The sequence below is a fragment of the Leopardus geoffroyi genome, chromosome C3 (assembly GCF_018350155.1).
Source record: "Leopardus geoffroyi isolate Oge1 chromosome C3, O.geoffroyi_Oge1_pat1.0, whole genome shotgun sequence".
NCBI classification, from domain to species: Eukaryota; Metazoa; Chordata; class Mammalia; order Carnivora; family Felidae; genus Leopardus; species Leopardus geoffroyi.
This window is the reverse complement of record NC_059338.1, coordinates 132,053,048-132,075,508: the sequence shown is the minus strand read 5'-3', so window position 1 is coordinate 132,075,508 and position 22,461 is coordinate 132,053,048. Positions and strand designations below refer to the sequence as shown.

The 22,461-nt window shown below is 45.8% G+C and overlaps 1 protein-coding gene and 1 long non-coding RNA gene across 2 annotated transcripts; one reads left to right on the top strand and one right to left on the bottom strand.

Moving 5' to 3' along the window:
* Positions 1–10,151: 10,151 nt before the first annotated feature.
* MSC (musculin) lies at positions 10,152–13,027 on the bottom strand. Its single transcript, XM_045454929.1, has 2 exons — positions 12,258–13,027; positions 10,152–11,348 (listed from the first exon to the last, which is right to left on the bottom strand). The coding sequence occupies exons 1-2, from the start codon at positions 12,765–12,767 to the stop codon at positions 11,262–11,264; spliced, it is 597 nt and encodes a 198-aa protein (XP_045310885.1). The 5' UTR covers positions 12,768–13,027; the 3' UTR covers positions 10,152–11,261.
* Positions 12,784–19,253, top strand: LOC123586074. The gene is made up of 3 exons (XR_006706588.1): positions 12,784–12,895; positions 13,597–13,656; positions 18,592–19,253. It is a non-coding gene; the product is annotated as an uncharacterized LOC123586074 (long non-coding RNA).
* The last annotated feature ends 3,208 nt before the right edge of the window (positions 19,254–22,461 follow it).

The following is a 22,461-nucleotide window of genomic DNA, read 5'->3' as shown; positions in this document are numbered from 1 at the left end:
TGTATTAAATATTTACTGAGTACTCGCTTTTGTACCAGACAGATGGGGGTTATACTTTCATAAAGATACAAAATGAAAACCCGTGATTCCTGTTCTGAAGACATTTACAATGCAGTGACAGGAAAAAAAAAAAAAAGAAAAGCCTGCTCATGTAGAACCCAGGCAAGGGCATAGTTTCCTGACTTTGTGTCTCTGTAGTCAAATAGTCCTTGTCTCTCTTTAAGCTTTTAGTTGTTGGTGTTCCCCCCTTCGAATCTGAACCCCTACAACAGGACCAGATTTGATAAGAACCCCCTTAGGCCAAAGGGCAGTGTTCCCAAATGAATGGCATGGTTTGTAAATTCTGTACTCTTTTAAACTCGCCCTTTTAAACTTTCATGATATATGATGACTCACGATGACTTTGCTGTTCACTGTCTGGCCCAAGTTAGAAACCCTGTAGTCAACGTTAATTTCTTCCTGTCTCTCCCCACCCACATCCAGTGTATAAACGAGTCAATTTGATTCTAGCAGTAAAGTGTCTCTCGAATGCACCCCTTGGGTCCCCACCTCCACTCTCAATCTGGGATCTCCGTCTGTCTTGCATGTCCTGTCCAGTTCCTACTTCCTTCAGTCCATCCCACACACAACCAGTCAGTGAGGCTTCTAAAAACCTTCTAAAAACCTAGGCTCAGATGAATCACTTCTCAAGGTATGAAAAAGGCATAAAGGTGTGAGTCTAAGGTACCAACAGTATTTCTGAGAAGTCGTGGAGAAAGGTAATGAGTGCTGCAAGACAGTGGTGGGAAAGCATCCTACCGAAAAGGGGGAAAAACTTGCTAGATTCTTGAAACAATAGACTGCATTTTGGTATTTCCCAGGCTTCTAGGCATTTAAAAAAAGTCATCTTTTTTTTTTTTTTTTCCTGAGGATTCTTTTAGTTGCCTGTGATGTTTTCCAACTATAATCTTTATTTGGGTCAAATCAAACACGATCGTAGAATGCTTACTAAAAGTTCTGACAAATCTCATTTTATCATTTTTTAATACTAGTGAATATCTGCCTTTAGAAGGAAATAGCTTAAATACCACAACTGCTGTGCTTATTTGATTTCTCTAGCATCCTGAAGAAGCCTTTTTGTACACTGGTGAGATGAGGACTTATAATAGAAATGGAGGGTCTGTAAGTCTGTAGTGAAGTTTATGGTCAACACTCGAATCACATAGAAACAGCACAGTTCTGTGTAATAAGTCAAAGGACACCTGAGGGGCTTGAGCTCATCTCAGACGCTTAAAAGCAGGTTGACTTTGTCCATCTGCTCAGGCTTTAAGCCTCCGTATTTGTAACACACACTGCGAGCGTCCGAATCGATGCTGTTCAGAAGGCCCATAAGAAAGAGAATATTTTCACAATGTAAAGGACTTAAGGCTCCATCTAGCTCAGGTGGCTCGTTTTCGGTGAGAAACTGAAGCTGGAAAAGCAAGTGATTGCCCAGGGCCACCCAACAAGTCAGGTTCTCAGAACAGTCTACTTGTCACCCCAGGCAGACTCCCCAGTGCTTGGCTGGGGCGCATCGAAAGCAGCTGCAGAAAATAGCTGTCATAGTGCCAAATTCTTATCTGCTGGTGTCCTTCAGATTGGGTGGGCTGCATGCCAAGGGGAAACTCAGAGTCTATGAATTCTAATCCTGGACAGTTCTGGTCACAGGGTCTTAAATTTCCCTCCAGAGCAGAAGTTCTGGGACAGATCACAGGGGAATGAAAAGCATGAATGCATCCTGTGGACGCATCTGAATCAGTGCATGCTGTGGGTGCTAGTTTTAACCCCGACTTCTTATTGTGGCCATATCATCAATCTACACATCTTCCATCCAGCTGTCCTGACCACGCGGATACATATTTTACCAATCTATTCTCACACTCCAATAGGAGCTAGATGTATGGCTTGTCGTTTGCATCAGTACCTTGAAGATTTAAAAATTCTGAGCTTGCCCAACATTAGAAGACAACTGAAACAGAATCGTAGGTAAAGTCTCAGATTTAAGGAAGAGGAAGGGACTCTGCATCATTAGGGCTATGTTCCCACCTCCTCAAAGCATGCCAAGGGGACACGCAGATCACCTCAATGTGATGCCCATGTGGATGCTGATACTAACAGACCAGCATTTGTTGGCTAATTACTATGCCAGGCCCTGGGCTAAGCGTTTGACATCCACCATCACCTATAATCTTTACCAGCCCATCAGGTAGGTTCTATTATATCTTCATTCTACAAGTGAGGAAGCTGAGGCTCAGTGATTTTAAGTCATTTATGAAAGTCCACGCTCTTGACCACCATACTAGACATTAGCCCCGGTCGCTAGACTGGTGTCACTTACACTTTCTTTCTGGTAAGCCCTACTCTTGTCTTGACCAGTGCCCACCTCACCTGTCAGCATCGTGGGAAACCTTCTATGCCTCTCCAAGGAGGTGTATTTTGTGCTCCTCCGCCCAGAACACCACCTTCTGTCATAGCACTTGGCGCATTGTATTTCATTTATTGGCGCATTTGTCCATTTCCTCCTTTAGAGCACTTTGAGGCAAGATGACTTCATTTTATCCAACACTGTGCTGGCTCATAGCGGATGATCAGTATGTTCCTTGGATAAATAGCTGAGGTGAAAATTTACCTGATAAGATGTTTTTGTTATTTATTGCTGAGGAACGACGACAACAACAACCGCAACAGCAAGCTAAATTTAGTAGCTTAAAACAACAAAAACGTTATCATCTCTCAAGATTCTGAGGGTCAGGAATTAGGACAGGGCCTAGCGAGGATGGCTCACCCTTGCTAGCTGTCCTCAGTAGCTTCTTCACTCTCCACTAAGACACCTCCACAGTTGGCTGTAATGGCTCCCCTGCGATCAGCCCAGCCATCTGGGGCCTCAGGCCTCACTGTCAGCTGGGATCCCAGTTCCCCTGAGCGTAGTCTCAGGGCTTTCCTCTCATGTGGTATCTTCTGGGTTATTGGACTTCTTACATGGAAGCTCAGAATCTCAAATAAGTAAAAACAGAAGCTTCTAGTCCTTAAGGCTTAGACCTGGGCCCATCAGTCCTGCCAGTCACTTCTGCCACCTACCATTGGTTGGAGCAAATCACTGGACAGGCAATACACACGCGTGTGGATAATGGAAGCCTGGTTCCTCGAAGGCCATCTTTGATATCTAAGTCCCTCTACTTCAGTAGAGGCAACTCCATCCCTGCCCATGTCTGCAAAGAAATGGATGGCTCGGAGGATGACTGAGTCAGGAAAGAGAATAGCTCAGCCTATGCCTTCACCACAATTTGAGGGAAAACTTGTAATTAAAGCATGTAAAAGTTGGAGATTCCCAGGGAGGTTTGTGCACATAAACAGCCAGTGATCTAGGGGCAGGTAAGAGACACCTAAACTGTTCTTTTTAGAAAATGACATATAGCCGATGTCTAGCAACGCACGGGCATCAATATGTATTATAAGAAGGGTCTTTCCTCCCCGTACAGCTCTCTCTGTTCTCTGCATGTGTGGTTTAACCACCTTGTCCCCTCAAGCCCCTGATGCCTTGGCTTCCAACTCTTAAAGCACCGCCCTTCGTGATTTAGATGTTCCTTAATTGGATTTAGCTAGAAGAGTTTCTGTTATTTTTTTATTTTTATTTTTTTTACATTTATTCATTTTTGAGAGACACAGAGAGACAGAGCGTGAATGGGGAAAGGGAAGAGAGACAGGGAGACACAGAATCCGAAGTAGGATCCAGGCTCTGAGCTGTCAGCACAGAGCCCCATGTGGGGTTCGAACTCACCAACCGTGAGATCATGACCTGAGCTGATGTCGGAGGCTTAAACCGACTGAGCCACCCAGGTGCCCTGAGTTTCTGTTATTTTTGCACAATGATAGATAGTCCCTCCCTACTCCTTGGCTCTTGGAACAGTTTTCCTTAAGGATCATCCAAATCCCTTGGACCTCATGTGGCTGAGCTTTTTATTTTATGGGATCCTTTCTTTGCACTTGAAGAAGTTTGCTTCCAAAGCCTTTGAGTTTTTGTTATTGTGTGTTTGCTTGTTTTTGTTTCTCTTGTACTCAGGTTTTGCATGTCAAGGCATTTAGTTACTTCAGTGATGGGTCCTGTATAAGCTAATCAATATCACAAATAAATATATTTGCCTGCCACTTGGCAAACTTACAGATAGAAAAAAAAAAAAAACCTCTTTGTTGAGGATCAGTGGAAATGATTCCCACGTTTCCTTAAATAAATTTCTTCATCAGGACAACACAATGCTACGATTCTAACATAGCCCTCAGAGAATATAAATATATGGGCAAAAGAAATGGGATTTTGCAGTCACGAGAGTTTGGGATATCACTTTCCCTTTCAGCTGAAAGCCAGATCCAGCCCTGAGACTAGAAAGGCTTAAAACACAAGGCTAAAGAGCTGGGAATGGGGCAGAGAGTGGGAAACATTTCAGAAATCCTTCAGAAAGCAACCTGTATGACACCAGCTCAGGCATCGGCCCTGCTCTGCTGATTTGCCTGGCAAGATTAAGGCAGTATTGCATAGGGAAAGTCTGCCCCATCTAAGTGTACATCTTACCTGCTCTAACAAATCTTTCTGATCCTGTGTTTGCTCCTATATCTAACCTAGACATGGCCTACTTGTTCCTGTCCTGCTAAGATTGCCTCACCATCAAGAAAACATGGGATCCTATCTACGAAAAGGGCCTTAGGAATTACCTAGGTCAGTGGTTCCCAATTTTTTCTTGTCTCTGGTCTCCTCACATTTTTTAAAATTATTAAAGACCCTGAAAAGCTTTTGTTTATGTGGCTTATATCTGCTGATATTTACTGGGTTTGGAATCAAAACTGAGAGAAAAACTTTTTCATTCATTTGAAAATAATGATAAGCTAATTACACGTAAACATGACAAACACATTTTTATAAGCTTATTTATCTGTTTTGAGAGAGGGAGAGTGAGCAGGGGAGGGGCAGAGAGGGAGAGAGAGAGAGAATCCCAAGCAGGCTCTGTGCTGTCAGCGTGGAGCTGAACACCAGGCTCAAACTCACAAACATGAGACCTGAGCGGAGACCAAGAGCCGGATGCTTAACCAACAGCTGCCCAGTTTGTTATAGGCACCAATTTGTTATAGGTGCTCCATAACAAACACATTTTTAATGAAAAATAACTATATCTTCCAACACATTTTAATGGGAAGAGTGGCATAGTGTTATATTTTTGCAGATGTCCTTAACATCTGACTGAATAGAAGATGGCTGGATTCCCATTTCTGCCTTCTACATGATTCTGCTGTGATACACTCTTTTGGTCAAAGTATATGAAGCCTCACACAGATATGTAGTTGTAAAGAGAAGACGTATATTAATGGTCATTTCAGGTTAACGTGGATATTCTTTCACACCACACCAAGACTCCACCAGTGTAGTTTCTGAAAGGTGGGCTGCAGTGTGAAATCTGAAGTCGTATCAATGAGCTTTTTGTATTCTATTGCATCAAATCCATTGGTCTACCTTGCACAACTACCTGAGTCTGTTTCTTTTTTTTTTTTTTTTTTTTTAATTTTTTTTTTTCAACGTTTATTCATTTTGGGGACAGAGAGAGACAGAGCATGAACGGGGGAGGGGCAGAGAGAGAGGGAGACACAGAATCGGAAACAGGCTCCAGGCTCTGAGCCATCAGCCCAGAGCCTGATGCGGGGCTCGAACTCACAGACCGCGAGATCGTGACCTGGCTGAAGTCGGACGCCCAACCGACTGCGCCACCCAGGCGCCCCACCTGAGTCTGTTTCTTACACCACTGGTGATTTTTGACGCTGAGTGTGATCATCTTTATTTTTCAAGAGGAAACTAAAGAAAAATTTCTTCTTAGTGGCCAAAAAAGAAAGATCCATTAGTTTAGGAAAATTACATGTGGACTAAAACAAGCAAGGTGATAACAGTGGCAAAGGGATGATGGGAAATTTTTCAGATGAGGAATAAGGACACCTGAACTACTGTTAGAGGAAAGAAAATGAAGAATACAATTTTTTTTTTAAAATTAGCATTTATGGAGCATTTCTCAAGTGCCTTATAGAATTATCTCATTTAATCCATTTTCTGTGGGGTAAGATGTATTGTTCTTGCCTCAGGAAGAGTGGCAAAGTACCCAAAGAAGCAGAGCTACAAAATTGTGGGATTAGACTGGAACCAGCTACATTTAATACGGTGGTTTGCAATCTTTTAAAAATATTTTTAAAAAAAGATCCAGGGGCGCCTGGGTGGCGCAGTCGGTTAAGCGTCCGACTTCAGCCAGGTCACGATCTCGCGGTCCGTGAGTTCTAGCCCCGCGTCGGGCTCTGGGCTGATGGCTCAGAGCCTGGAGCCTGTTTCCAATTCTGTGTCTCCTTCTCTCTCTGCCCCTCCCCCGTTCATGCTCTGTCTCTCTCTGTCCCAAAAATAAATAAACGTTGAAAAAAAAAATTAAAAAAAAAAAAAAAAAAAGATCCAAAAAGCATGTAAATCTTTTAACAAACTAGGAATGGTCAAAGACAAAGGCCTCTTGCTTCTTGCTCCCCACCCCTCCCCATTTCTACTGCTAATAGTAATAGTCAATACAAGATACCGTGTTTTCACCAAACAGAAAATCACTGCTCTTAACTGCTCCATGATCGTCTTTACCACAAGCAATGAAGGACCCCAAAGTTGGTCCATAACCTATCTTGCTGATAATAGAACTAACAAGGGCTGAGATAATTGGAGATAACCACTACAGTAGTGCTAATTGTGTTTACACAATTACATGTGGATTTCAGGTTTCTGGCGACTTTCTAGACCTTCTTAGTGTCATAGACTCACCTTTCACTGTTGTAGGAGAGAGAAGAAAGATAATACAGAGGGCAGATGGAATATAAAAGGAGATTAATGGTGAGTGCAAACAAGTAACCAGTGGCATCGTGGGGGGCCGGGCGCATGGGGGCGGGGAGAACCGCCCTCAGGGGGTAAGCAGAACTGCCCAGTGAAAGGAAAGTAGCCAGGTTCTCTGTTATAAAGGGAGGCAATCCATACATTCTAGCGAATTTTCCTAGAAGTTAGGTCTTTGGCAGTGAGAAGACAATTATTAAATTATCTATTTTTTGCTCTTCCAAACATAACTAAAATGACTTTCTCAGTTATTGTTTTTTCAAAATCAGTAGCCAAGCTATTTGCCTATTGCCTATTGAAATAGGATGTGTATTAGTTCTTTTATGGAGGGGAATATCTTTTAAAAAAACTTATTAAGCATTTATCAAACGTGGGGGGAAACTGTACCTATAAAAAAATCTCCTTTGTAAATTGCGATGGTCAATGTCACTATCTATTGAAGGAGCCATCAGACTAAAGTGAAATTGTAACTTGAAGTCCAGGGCAAAAGAATACGCACAAAATCAATTCAACATCCACAACCAAGAAAGACGCCTAGGTGTTTCAAGATTACAGTGCCGAAAGCATTTCTTTTAAAATATTCATCTTAGGAAGAGCCTGTGAAAGGGGATTTTTTGTTCTCTTTGATTGAGTCAGTATCACTAATAATAATGCTTTGGTCTCTCAAAAAGCCCCCTGAAGACTATTTTTCAATTTACTCATTTTTATTTGCTATTCAGTACTTTTTGCATTATAGTCCTTACAGCTTTTTCTCTCAACTCTTCTCACACAGCAGCAGAATCGAATTGAAATAATCCTTCAGAGAGACGTTCTTCTTTTTTTCTTAATCTTCTCCATAGCCAGCCTCAACTCCTATTTCTTCAACCCAAATTCCTAAAGGAAAATAAAGGAAAAAGAGAATAAGGAAGGCTTTGGGCTCCCTTTCTACTACTCAGAGTGCATAATGGTCATGGTCCATCAATAAAAGACTGTTCCAAGGTGTTTAGACCTCTCCTACAGCCACTGTTGTCCAAGAAGCTTGAGCAATTGATACAGATTCACTGAGACTTACTAGAAATTGGTCTCTTTTCTTCTTCTTTTTAAATAACATAATTCTTGGCATTGGACTTTTTAAAGAAACCGTGGAGCAAAAATAATTCTTTTTTTTTTTAACGTTTATTTATTTTTGAGGTGGGGTGAGAGGGGCAGAGAGAGAGGGAGACACAGAATCTGAAGCAGGCTCCAGGCTCTGAGTTGTCAGCACAGAGCCCAAAGCAGGGCTGGAACTCACAAATTTGAGATCATGACCCAAGCAGAAGTTGGACGCTTAACCAACGGAGCCACCCAGGCTCCAACGGAGCCCCCCAAAAATATTTCTGAAGATTCTTTTTCTTCCCTGTAAAGTGGCAACAGAAATGAGTTTGCATGGTATGACAGTCTGGACACATGAATCAGTAAAGAAGGCCACTTCAGTGTGGGGAGTGGTGATAGAGGAAGGGCAGGAAATCTGTGAGTTTACCCCTGAACTGCCCAGAGAGAATATAATTATAGACACAAATATTTAAATTTTGTTTATGAAAATTTGCCCAAATATTTTGTTTATTCAAATGCTTCTTCTTTTCTGTATTTACTACAAACACAGCCTTTTTCTTTCTTTCTTTCTTTCTTTCTTCCTTCCTTTCTTTCTCTTTTTTTTTTTTTTTTTTAACTTTTTCTGTTTCTGCTTTTGTGGGACACTTCTGTTTTATGGTTGTAATCCAGCCATTTTAAAGCTGGGCCACGAATATTAAAGACTGGAATCCTGAAATGCCCCACCTGTTTAAAGTGCCCCCTTTGCCAAAACATGTCTCCCCACTTTTTTAAGGAGTCATTAGAACCCGCTTATTAGAAGGGTTGCATAAATATTTTCACATTTATTTCTGATGGCACTCTTCCTAGTAGGCACTATTATTATCACCATTTTGTAGGTGATAAAACGGAGGCTTAGAGGGGTTGCATATGGTCAGTATTCTGTGGGTGGCAGAGCTTCAATTTCTAGTTGGGTTCTGTGGACATTCAAGGTCACCTTAACAACATACCACACTGCCCCCTTCCCTTAAAACGGATCGAATGTGATGGAAGCTTTGGAAAAGACACTAACAGCTGGCCTCCAGGAGACACCCCACCCCCAAGAAGCGGGCCACCCAGAACTTATCAGGGGGCCTAAGTGCCTTTAAACCACGATACTAGGGTTTCCCGTCACTAGTTAGCAAACCTGAGTTTGCTTTTACCAGAGAGCCCCTAATGTCACAGAAACCAAGAAGTGTAATGCTGAGCCAACTTCTGCTGTTGTGGCAGATTAGATCCTGAGGGCCGGGTCCCTCCCCCTGTGAATAAAGCCCAAGAAAATCGTCTCCGAAAGCAGTTATCCAGAGTTTTGGTTTAGTTTAGTTCAAAACAGGAAATCATGCTCCCCTACCTCCCTCTCACCTCCTAAACCCCAGCTGTATTTTCTCTTTCTGGTCAAGAAAACTGCCTTTCGATTTTATTAAATAACGAACATACTCCAAATCGGGTAGTTGTTTAGGCAGTTTTCTCTTTCACACTTTTCCAAATTTTCTAAATGTTCTACAACGAGAATGCAGCTTTAAAACAGACAGGCATTAAAAACTAAATAAAATAAAATAAAAAGACTGGCGTTTGAAAAACCATATGATGGTTTTCCAGGTTATTACTTCTTGAGAATATTGCAGTGAAAATGGAAGAAAATAACAAGGAAAATGAGCTGGTGTACATTAAAAGCACTATATAAACATTATTTAGGGGAAGAAAGAAAAGCTCTAACTGAAACACAACTTGGCGCCTTGTATTATGGTTTTATTCTGCCAATTAGATCTGAGACCTACCCCCCACTCCAGTGTGTGGGCTGTAGGGGTTTAAGCTGGAGAAAGCATCCTGTGTGTGTGTGTGTGTAAGTGTAAGAAGTGTACCTATATTACCCTGTAGAACATATACCTTTCAAAGTGGCCCTGGCCCCAAAGACTCTTCTGGTGTAACAAGCCTCTGGTTCTTGTCTTCCAGTAACCTCAGCCTCCAGAAGAATCAAATCATAGAAAGTAATGAGAGTTCCATTTGGAAGCGCAGTAATTTAAATGTGATCACCACCCGTTCTGCAGAGAAAGAACCAATCCCAGCGCAGGGAGCCAAGAAAGCACCTTTAAATGAACTTCCGGACCAAACTAGGTAAAAGGCAACAAAGACCACATTCTGCCGCGCCCACGGCCACTCGGTTTTCACAACGCGTTTTATTCATAAAAAAATAAATTTATTTACATTTGCTAGTTGCTGTGGTAGTGCAGCCTGGAGACAGCGGCGCATTTCCCCTGAGCGGGGTCACTGGGTACGTACAGCCTCAGCGGACCACCCAGCGCACTCCTCCCGCGAGGCAGAGCCTGGACGGTGGGCCGGGGGAGGCGACCAGAGCCTGGAGGCTGCAGGCCCGCTGGGGATGGTCAGGGGCCGTAGGAGGGGTGCTGCAAGGAGGCGTGGGAGGAAGGACTGGACGGAGGCCTGAAGGGGACGCGAGCCTGGTGGGGTGCGGGGTGCGGGGGTGGGAGGCTCTAGTTTAGACGGGAGGCGGGTGGAGACAGAAGCCTGGCTGGGAAGCAGCGGGAGCCTGGGGGGAGTGAAGGGCTTGACTGCAGCCGGGAGGCAGAAGCGCCGGGAGCGCTCCCGGCCAACCCGGGTCAGGTGGTCTGGGAAAGGGCGCCTCCGTCTTTCCCTAGACGGAGCGGGCGTGCCCCTGCCTCCCGGAGGCTGGGGTCCCGTGGGGGTACAAACCTGGCCCAGGTGTGCCACTCCCCTCTCTTTGCAACTTAAAAACATGCCCCGATGTTGGTCTCGCGTGAAGACTGCTGTCTGTAAAGCCACTCATCCAGAGCACGTTCTAACCACTGCCTCACCGTAACATGCCTGTGCTGGGCACGGCCCCGCCATCGTATACGTCTATCTGGCTCAGTCGGGAAACTAACTCGTAGGCGGTTTGGCACGACAGCGCGGGGGTCAGTCTACACTGCTAAAGCCCGAGGCTGGATCTGGTTGCGCGTTGTAGAGACAGAAGGAAGGTCTTTTGGAAAAGAAAACTGTCGTCGCCAGGATCCCCAGCAGCCGCAGCCCTTGGCGCCCTGCGATGACGGCCACACGGCCAGCCCTCAGGCTCTGTCCCCAACGCCCGCCTCACGTCCTGCTCACAGTTCGGGTGGGTGAGGGGTGTCGAGGAGGATTTAGCAGAGTCCGATGGCACTTTCCCCCATTTTCTGGGGGTTCTCATGCTCCCTTCTCTCCGTGGCCCCCAAACACACGCGCTAGAACAGTAACTCCAGCAAGTGACTTCGATCTAAGCGGTGGTCCCACATAATCTGTTGGCTGCGGAAACTTCTTTGGTGTCGGTGTCAGGTCGTCCTGAGACCACGAACGGCCATGTCTGTAAAGTCAAAAGAGAATCAGACATCGAAGGAAAAAAAAAATACCGTCTCAAAGCGAAACTGCTCTCTTAAATGAACCCTGGAATACCCCTGGCTTTGAGTAGCTCAGATTTTATCCGTGTTCTGGGAATTTGGGTATCTTCTCTCCAAACTGGGATTTTAATTTTACTGGATTTTGATTGCGTGAGACGTTAAGACTTCCGTCCACGCTTCCTCCTGGACTTTGCCCTCAAGATGATTTGGTGAAACTTGCAAAAGTTTGGGATTTTGTGTTTAATTCCCTTCCCCCAGCACGCGCGCGCGCGCACACACACACACACACACACACACACACACCATCATCAGCCCTCCACTCTAAGTAGGAACTGGAATAGGTTCTTTCTCAAGCCTGGAAAGTTGGCAGGTTAGAAAGGGACTTTCCAGACAAATCCCTTTTGGGGAAACCTCTGCTATTCTGCAAGAACTTTTTAACATCCAAAGGCTGATTAAATAGAGCTCGGCCTTCCCTCCTTCCTTTCAGTAAGTAGGGCTCCTTAAATGGAACCTGTCTGACTCTTAGATGGAAAAGCTTAGGCGACAGAGACTTGCCATTGAATCTGCAACCGGGTAGTGGACGCAGATGGCATCGAGATTCACCCCGGAAGTAGGATCTAAGCCAACTGCTGTCACAGGGCAAAGTACCAGGTACAAAGATCAGAATGAAGAAGCACTGAAGGGTGCACGCTTCTTCCCCAGGAGAACGGCCTGGCCCCTCCCTTGACTGGGAGAAACCAAACTGGACTCCTCACCACCCATTCCAGCACCCCCCCTTTCGGGTTCTTGCCAGGGGGCTGACCCTGCCTGGTACGCGGGAGCTCCCTGAGCATTTCCCGGCCGCTCGCCCCGAGCCTCGCGTGCGGCGCCCCTACCAGGTTCACCGGGTGCACGTAGCCGTTCTCGTAGCGGTCCTCCTGCAGCAGCTGCCGCAGGTGCGCGATGTAACTGGAAGCCAGCCGGAGCGTGTCGAGCTTCGAAAGCTTAGTGTCTGGGGGCACCCAAGGCAGACTGGTCTTGAGCCTGGAGAAGGCTTTGCTCAGCACGCGCATCCGGGCGCGCTCGCGGGCGTTGGCGGCGTTGCGCTGCGACTGCTTGCAGTCGGCCGCCGAGCCCTTGGGCGGGAGGGGCTTCTTGCCGCCGCCGCCCCCAGCCACGCGCGGCCGTTTCCTCTTGCAGCCTTCCGCGCCGCCGGCCGCTCCCAGCGCGCACCGCTCTTCCTCGCCGTCGGGGTCTTCCTCCTCGGCCGAGGAGTTGTCACTGGGCGAGATGTAGCTGCGCTCGGCGCCGCGGAGGGGCGGCCTCTTGGAGGCGGGGACCGGGTACCCCCGCTGCAGCCCCCGCAGCTCCATCTCCTCCGGGTCGCTCACCGAGCCGGTGGACATCACCGCGTCCCCCACGCCCACGCGCGCCCGCCTTCCTGCCCCAGGCCAGCCTCGCGGTGTCGGCCTTCCGCTCCCTCTGGCGGAGGCGGGGGGGCCAGGCAGCGTTCGGAGCGAGACTGGAGACCCGGGTAGGCAGCCCCGCCGGGGAGCGAGCCGTGCCGCGGACCCGGGAGAGCGCGGGCCGAGGAGTCCGCGCCCCCGCCCAGGCCCCGCGCGCACTAGCGCTAGCTGCGCCTTTTGACAGGACTATTTATTTGTACTCCTCGGGACAAACCACCCGGGCAAAGAAGAGGGGGTTGAAAAGGGGGGCAAGAGGTGGGGCGGGGGCGTGGAAGGGGTGGGGACCGTTTTTCTGCGCTCAGGATCTGCTGTTGGGGGCAGGGAAGGGGAAGTCTCCGCTGAGCCGCGATTTGGGGCCCCGGGTCCGTGGGACCCTCAGATTGTCAGTGAGAGATGTGTGTCGGGCAAGTGAAGGAGGGGACCTTGTTCGTACCCACCCCACTTCCACGCCCAACTAGTCTTAGCGATGGCGGAGATTGCCAGACGCTTCGAAGCCCTAGGATCGCGACCTCTGCTTCTCTCCCGGGCTTTTCAGCGGAACTGTTTCCCAAGTTCATAACGCATCATGTAGGACTGCCTATCCTGGGCTTGCCCGACCACAGCTTAAGAGCAAAGCAAGTAAACAACACAGACAACAGTTAACCTCTCCCTTTCCCGTCCTCCTTTTCCCCTAACGTGGCTTTATGATTTACAAATCACTTTTAGTACATCGGTTTGGTTCGTTCCATTTTCAAACATCTGTGACTTAAATGTTATCTCCACTTTGCAGAACTTCAAGCTAAGCCACAGAGATAGAGATTTAAGTAAAGGACCCCCAATCACCGGGCTGGTAAGTAGAATACGGACTGGAGATCCGTGTCTAGCATCCCCGGCCCCTCGGTCTTTAGTCGCTAACACGCCTCCCTCACCACACATCACAAGCCGTTATATCCATTATTTTCCACTGTCTTGAGAATTTCATGCTTCGTTTTGTTTGTAATACCACAATGCGTAAGATAGAAGCTCTTGCCCCAACTCTTTGTGTTGTAGTCTAGGGAATCGATTCCTATTTTAGATTGTGTATTGAAGAGCACACTCCTGGATGCAGAATGCTAAGTCAATGCAATCTCCAAAAAAAAAAAAAAAAAAAAAGACAAAACAGCATCCAGAATTATGCCAACCAAAAATAAGCCCTCTGCCCACTCCCCTCCCCCAAAGGAAACAAAACAAAACCGTGGCCTCATTATTTTCTAACTCAAAGGACCTTTGCAGTAGGTGCTCTTGGAATGGGTATTTCACTTTGGAAGGAGGCACCTATGGCCAGCTACTGAGTGCCTGCTGTGTGCCAGTCACTGGGCTGGGCGCCATACGACTGCCCACAGGAATTAAAAGAAAGCAACAAAACAACAAAATGATTAAACCACTGCGAGGTTGGGGTATGGTAACTCCGTTTAGCAATGAGGAAATCGAGTCTTCAAACCGGAGTTAAGTGTTTACTTGTCCCTTCCCTGAAAGCTCACAGGCTCCCAAACGGAGCCAAGTGCGAGGAAAGAAATGTGCAGTCAGCCCAGGACAGAGTGGGCAGAAGCCATGGGGCCAGCCTCCCTCCACCAGCAACTCCGCAGAACAAATGCTCCCGGCTTCGTGCCTGAAGTGCCACAACAGGTGGCTGGCCTGGGCTGACTTCATCACTCAGGCATCGTCCACCTTCGTATCCCAGGCCAGGCCTCCCTGGTGGAGGATGTTTCACACAAGCCCTCCTGGTCGCCCTCATTTGTAGAGGTTTTCTCCCTATACATTTTGTCATTTTGTTAAGGGATGGGGCAGGGGCTCCTCTGGGGATCATTTGAATGAAAATATCGCTCGTTTTCCGTTCTCTCTGGGCTGGGAAAAGGCAGAGAGTATCCACAGAATGTAGAGTTCTTCATAGGGGTGCTCGAACTTGAACTTGACTTTAGGTGCCACAGGCCAAGGAGGGAAGAAAAAGTGAGAAGGGGGAGCGAAGGATGTAAAAAGGAGATCGTAAGCTAGATTTCTGCATCACCTATTGGTGACTTGAATCTATCAGTATAAATACATAGTCTCACACATTAGAGGCAGGCATATAGGTTTTAAAAATCTGGATTGTTTATACAGGTGCAGAACAAAGTCTTTCTTTAGAAAAGATTAATGGTGGGCAAAGTGCTAGTTTTTCTCTAAACAGTCGCAAAAATCTGTACCCAGTCTCAAAGCTAAGCAGGTCATGGCCAGTTTCTCTTGCTTGTAGGAACTGACTGACCCCAAATGTTCCTGCTTATTTTTTTCATAGCTCTTTCCTTTTCTGTTTCTCTTCTCTTCTTTGTGCCTCTTTATCTTTCCGTCTTTCCATTCTTTTTTTCCTTCTTTATCTCTCTTCCTTCTTCCCTCCCTTCCTGTGTTCTCTTTCAAGAAAGGCAGCTATTTTCATCTTCTTTCATTATTCCTTTCCCTCCCTTTCTTTCTAGTAATATTTTTCTTTTACTCTTTTTTTTTTTTTCAAGTTGCAGACTCCCAATAAAGATCAGGAAGTGTAAGATCAGGAAGTGTATCTTCAAATGCATTTCATATTAGTGTATAACTGCAGTTTGCTTTAAACATGTTTGTAATATATGACGTCTGTCACCCCTTTACACTTTGAATATGCTTTTACTTTCCCTTCTCTCTCAATACAGCAGCCCCGTGAGCTGAACAGGGCAAGTACAATTATCTCTTTTGAAAGCTCAGCTGTTCTAATGTTTTGGCAAGTTGTACACTGCAAATGAATCGTAAAGACTTTATTTTTGTATTTAAAAAAAAGCATATTGAAAATAATCCCTATCTGCCCATGCTTTGCAACATGTTTTCTTTAATTTTTTTTAAAGTTTATTTATTTATTTTCAGAGACACAGAGAGAGTGCAAGTGGGGGAGGGGCAGGGAGAGAGGGAGAATCTGCTGCAGGCTCAGCACAGAGCATCACCTGGGGCTGGAACTCATGAACCATGAGATCATGATCTCAGCTGAAATCAAGTCCAGTGCTTTTCCAACTGAGCCACCCAGGCACCCTGCTTTGCAACCTTTTAGATTTGTGGCCTGAATATACAGATGTTTATGGTATACATTAATCGTCTTGAAATTCTTTAAGATGTCCTTTTTAAGTAGGCAAGGGAGGCTGGGTGGGCTAAAAGTTACATTATAAAACAAACATTAATACATTTAATAATGTTTTCTAATCCTGGTTTTCCTGCTTATTGGCTGTATGACCTTTGGCAATTTCCTTTTTCTGAGGCCCAGTTTCCTGATCTATAAAATGAACTATCTGTCTCATAAGGGAGAGGAAGGGTATGAGCAAATGCCTGGGCCAGAGCCTGATACATGGAAGAAGTTCAATAAATGCGAGTTATTTTCATCACTATTAATTGCTTTGTCCAATGTCATATAGCTAATAAGTATCAGGTCAGGAACTGACCCAGGTTTTGTACTCCAGGACTTGTTCTGGGTTTTCGATGGCCCCAGGATGCCATTTGCTTTAACCGCAAGCTTCTAGGGTTTGAAGTACGTGATCCCATTTCCCATAGATCTTGTAGGAGACCTCACTGAGGGAAAATGGATGGGCCTACATTTCTTTCTCCAGGTTCTCTTCCCGTAAAGTCACAGCACTTCTCCAATCCTCACTCTCCTTATTTAAAAACTGGAATAACATTCCTAAATCAGTTATTGAAAGGCTTACATGAAATTGTGGTGTATGTGAAAGCACACTCAGATGTAACACGGAAAAGGCACTTAATATATTAAAATATTTTTAAATGCAGTATTTAAATATTTTAAATGGTTTAAAATATTAAAAATATCTAGGGGTGCTTTGGTGACTCAGTTGGTTAAGCATCTACCTCTTGGTTTTGGTTCAGGTCCTGAGCTCATGGTCTTAAGATTGAGCCCTGTATAAGACTCCCTGCTGGGGCGCCTGGGTGGCGCAGTTGGTTAAGCGTCCGACTTCAGCCAGGTCACGATCTCGCGGTCCGTGAGTTCGAGCCCCGCGTCGGGCTCTGGGCTGATGGCTCAGAGCCTGGAGCCTGTTTCCGATTCTGTGTCTCCCTCTCTCTCTGCCCCTCCCCCGTTCATGCTCTGTCTCTCTCTGTCCCAAAAATAAATAAACGTTGAAAAAAAAAAAATTAAAAAAAAAAAAAAAAAGACTCCCTGCTGAGCTTGGAACCTGCTTGAGATTCTCTCTCTCCCTCTCTCCCTCTCTCTCTCGCTGCCCCTCTCCCACTCGTATGTACATGTGCATGAGCTCTCTCTCTCTCAAAATAAATATTTAAAAATGTATTAAAAATATCTAAAGCTTAGGTTTTCTAAAAAGGTAGACCAAGGTAGGTTAATAATTAGAGACCACAGAAAATAGGCCATTTATGGCCACTGCCCCTTCTAACTCTGTTGGAAGACTAGATGCGAAAGTCTGAATTTGGGCTGGTCAGGTAGGTTTAGGTTTTGGGAGAGGAGCGGTTGCATCTACATTCTGGGAACACCAGGCCAAAACATTAGTAAGTAAATGCTTAAGAAATGATTGCTGTGACAATGCATTTGAATGGAAAGAGCCCTCCCTACATGACCTTCCTGGTGGTATCTTCCTAAAGTCTCCTGATATTCTGAGCCATTGGATGGCTGAAGAAATTGCCATATCTTTGATCTACAAAAACAGAGTCTCCAATTGGCCAATATGGAAGCCACTAGCCACAGAAGGCTATTGAGGACTTGAGCTGTGGCTAGTCATGTACAGTAGAGTAAAACACACACCAGATATTGAAGACAAAATGAATAAGATCATGTAAAATACCTCATGAATATGTTTCCAAAATTATGTCTAACAATGATAGCATTTTGGATATATCGGGTTGAAAAAAATGTGATGAAAATTATTTTCACTTGTTTCTTTTTGGTTTTATAATGCAGCTACTAAACATTTCGATTTATATATGCGGCTCAGATTATTTTCTTTTGGATAATGTAGGGATTAACTATGCTACTATAGATGGAGTGTATAAGGTTCACTGTGAGACCAACTCCCACCTACTCAGGACACACTCTCGTGGGAAAAAGCATAATCATTCGGGAAGCACACATGACATCATGTATCTTGTCCCTCATCCCTGTCATCTCCCCTGCACCTCACCACGCGTCCTCAACCTCACATAATCCACCTGACCCTAGAACATGCTGAGAAACACTCTGCCCTACTATGTAACGGAAGCCTTAGCCCTGGAGAAGCATTGAGCTTGATCTCCCCAGGCATAACGGACACTCTGCAGACATCAGCCAGAGCTCCATGGCCCAGTTCATTAGGCTTTCAGTGCTTAAGGAGCAGGACACCTAGGCCAGCGAGGTGAAAGATCTGGGGAACGCTGTGCACGGGTCACGTGGACTGCTAGTCACGTGGTGTGCCAGTCACACGGGGAGCAGGTCGGTTGGAGGCACAGTTAGGCCAGCCTCATCCCAGGCCCTGTCTCTTCTTTCTTTCTTTCTTTCTTTTTTTTTTTTTTTTTATTAATTAAAAAAAATTTTTTTTTTTCCAACGTTTATTTATTTTTGGGAGAGAGACAGAGCATGAACGGGGGAGGGGCAGAGAGAGAGGGAGACACAGAATCAGAAACAGGCTCCAGGCTCTGAGCCATCAGCCCAGAGCCCGACGCGGGGCTCGAACTCACAGACCGCGAGATCGTGACCTGGCTGAAGTCGGACGCTTAACCGACTGAGCCACCCAGGCGCCCCTCTTCTTTCTTTGACTACACGAAGCCACGTGCCCAGCTCTAGGTCCCCTGCAGCCTCCGTCCCCGGTCGTCCAGGATGTCCCCTCCACCCCCACTCCCAGCCCAGGAAGGAAAGGGACTCCTGACGTTTGGGCGCCACCAAGGAAGCGGCCAAGCACCTGTGGGAACACTTGGAATGGACAAGAGGAGTTCTCTGTCATCTACGACACAACCAGTCGTCCACTGCTGGCTTCTTCATCCAGAAGTTGTGCCAAGATTTTTGCTTCCTTGGAGCCCCAACAGGCCTCAGTGCGTAGACAGGCCAGTGCCTGGACACATCAGGTCTGCGGAGGCTCAAGGGCTGAGTATGTTTCTGAGTATGTTTCAGAGATCTGATTTTCTCTGCCATCAAGAGGGAAGGAAAAAATCTTCACTGACTGTCTTGACAAGTAAAAATGCAGGTGGCTTTGGGAAAAGATTTTTTTAAAGCAGTATCTGCGGATTGAAAGCGTAAACTCTTCTGCCCCGGGCATGCTGTGTATCTCCTGAAAATGACTTTGACTGCTCCACTAACAGAGTGAAGCACACCAGCTCTCGGGAAGAGAAAGCCCTGCAGTGAAGGCCTCCGAAGGAGGCCTGTTTGAATAATCTCTGGACCTCATTGATTTGGGGGCATTCTGAAGGGTGAGCTAGTCTGAGTGCAGTCTTATTTTTTTAAAGAATCTCTTGGGGCGCCTGGGTGGGTCAGTCAGTGAAGCGTCCGACTTCGGCTCAGGTCATGATCTCACCGTTCGTGGGTTTGAGCCCCGCGTCGGGCTCTGTGCTGACAGCTCGGAGCCTGGAGCCTGCTTCGGATTCTGTGTCTCCCTCCCTCTCTGATCCTCCCCTGCTCATGCTCTGTCTGTCTCTCTCAAAAAATAAACATTAAAAAAAATTTTTTTTAATCTCTTGAGACAGACTTCCACTTTTGGGCAGAAGCTAAGAAACTTCTGTGCCAGGAGATTTTTAGTGTTTATCGGCAGTACTTTGGAAGTGTGAAAATATTTCATTATCAAAACACCCCTTGAAATGTAGCACACTGCTCTGGTCTCCAATATGCGGTCCCAAGCCTTGTTAATTGTGGAGTTAACCTGGGAGAGAATGACATCCTGCCATGTGGCTCCTCCCAGAAAGAGCCCCCTTTGCTGTGGACTTTAGAAGATTTCTGCATTCGTCAGCTGAGTGGTCTTGGGACACATGCTCACTTTCTTGGACTTGTTTCTCTGTGGATAGCCCATCTCCCAGAGACTTCCCAGCGTTCAGGCACCCCTGGACAATGTAGGGCATTGCACAAGGTTAGTTCTTGTGTTATTGTCTCCATCGTCTCTCCTAGGGTCCCATTCTTTTTGTACCCCCTGGAGCAAAAGAGTCATTCCCCTGCTGAGAGTTGCTTTCGTTTTAGCAGCCCTCCAATCCTCCACGACCCCCGCCCCACCCAGTGCCTCATCCCCTACAGAACACCCAAGTGAAAACTAAATGCCTCCTGGCGCCAGAAGGAAGTTCTCATGTAATAGATACTTTGTGGTGTCAGAGAGCAGGGATTCTGTGCACTTTGTCCACCAGGCCCTTAATCAGCTCTTCTGTAAAAGAGGGGCCTGGCTTATTTACATACAAACTTTGTTTCTCCAGGCCCAAGCCCCTCTGACCTCCAATTCTAAAATCAGCTCTCATAGATGATCAGAAAACAGGGAAGTGTTTTGGGAAATGTGCCCACTTTTTCTTGATTTTCCCCCCCTTTGGCTTATCTGTGCGGCTCTGCCCAATTAGCAAGGAAAATGAGCCAATTAACTTGCAGCGGGGGAGAAAAATCCACTCTGTTACATTCCTCTTAAGGTCTGATTCTCAAGCAGAGCTCCCTGAGGATGTTGCAAACAGAACTACCTAAGGAACCCTCATGCCTGGTTACATCGCCCTGCTCCCATCCCTTCTTAGACTGCCACATTCTGGCAGCTTCCTTTAGGGAAGAGAGGGGCAGAATTAAAAAACAAACACAACAACAACAACAACAAAACAACGAAAGACTTAACTATAAACTCAATGAAGGCAGAGACTGTGTCTTGTTCATCTGGGTATCCTCAGTGGCTAGCAGCTTAAGAAGGCACTACCGAAATATGTGGTGATTGAAAACATTCGCAAACACATGAGCACAATCCAGCCTTCACCCATAATTAATGGAAGGTGCACACTCAACCCGTAATTTGCCCTTCATTTAACCAACTCGGTTTATTCCTATGTACTCTACCCTACTATCAATACTTACAGAGACCCAATTACATTTCTCACTAACTGAATGGACTTTTAAGAGTTATTTCCTGTTTTCAAATGTAGCTTATATATCTGTCTACTTTTCATATGATATACTTGCCACAGTCCCGGGGTTCATTCCTACTAGCAGAAGAATTACATTTATTATGAACATCCCAGCAGCAAGATCTCTTCTTACAAAAATGAACTCTAGCTTTAAATACCATTTGTAACTTTTTATTCCTGATTGGAAAAAAAAAAAAAATCAGAATTTTTATAAAGTTGCAGAGGATCACAGACCTACAAAACCTCAGATTACGCTTTTTCTCATAGAATGAGGAGAGAATGGGACCCTTGAAAGTTTCATGGGTTAGCAGAGAAGGAGGACTCAGAAAGACAGGAATCTGTGAGGTGAGAGGAAAACCAAAAGTGAGTAGTGTCATTGAAAACAGGGGAGGAGTTTCAGGAAATCATGGGTGGGGACTTCCAGTTGAGATGCTATGGTAAGATCACGTTTTGAAGCTTCCCTTGTGCTCCAAACACATGGTAATAAGAGTTAAGATGTAAAAATAGAAAACTAAAAAGACATAGTCATGTTCAAAAGCAAGAAGAAGTATCTCTGTGCACCAGGACTGGAACAGAAACAGAATGTTGAGTAGGGTTGAAGTTCCTGGTGGGTCCTCAGCGTCTCCTTCAGGCAGGAGTACTCCAGAGTTGAGAACCTTTGCAGAGAAGAGGAGCCTAGCTGTCCCCTGTGAGGACGGAGACTCCCCTGGGTCACTCCTTAAATTAGGATGCTGGAACAAGGTGCTTGCAGCCGCTAAGGAAACACACAGAAGCAGGCCTAGCCAGTGTATTGGCTCTGCGACTGGGTCATTTTCAATTGTTTCAGTCTTTTAATTATGGGTCACATTTTTCTGCTTCTTCACATGCCTGGCAACTTTTGTTTGGGTGCCAGACATTATAAATGTTGTCTGTTGGGTTCTGGATATCTCTGTATTCCTGTAAATACTGTTGATCTTTGCTCTGGGATTCAGTTAAGTTACTTGGAAATGGTGTGATCCTTTTTGGTTTTCCTTTGGAGGTTGGTAGAAGGAATCAGAGCAGGGCTCATTTAGGGCAAATCATTCCCCTACCAAGGTACGAGTCCTATGAACACTCAACCCAATGCCCTGTGAATTCTGAGATTTTCCAACCCAGCTGGAGCGGGTATTATTCCTGGCCCTGTGTGAGTACCTAGCACTGCTCCCTTTTATCTCTTTTGGTGGTTCTTCCTTCAGCCTCTGGTAGTTATTGATCAGCTGAACACCCCAGGGGGCCCTCTGCAGGTCTCTGAGTTCTGTCCCTGGGTAGCTCCCTGCTTTCTGGTACTCTGCTCTGTGAATTCTAACTGCCTTGTTCTCTGCAGTCTCTCAGCTCTGTCCTCTCCATTCGGGGAGTCTGCCTGGGTTCTCCCTTTCTGCTCCTTAGCTTGGAATGTTCTGTCATGGCAATAGCTGGAGAAACTATAGCAATTTTAGGGCTTGCATTATTTGTTTCCCTTCTCTTAGAGTCCACTAACCACTACCTCATCCCCAATGTTTTGAGAGTCTCTGTTTCTTATATTTTGTTTGTTTTGTGGTTGTTTCAGGTG

Coding starts and splice junctions, on each gene's coding strand:
- MSC (XM_045454929.1), bottom strand. CDS start 12,767: ATGTCCACCGGCTCGGTGAGCGACCCGGAGGAGATGGAGCTGCGGGGG. Junction 11,349..12,257: donor ACGTGCACCCGGTGAACCTG/GTAGGGGCGCCG, acceptor TTGACTTTACAG/ACATGGCCGTTCGTGGTCTC.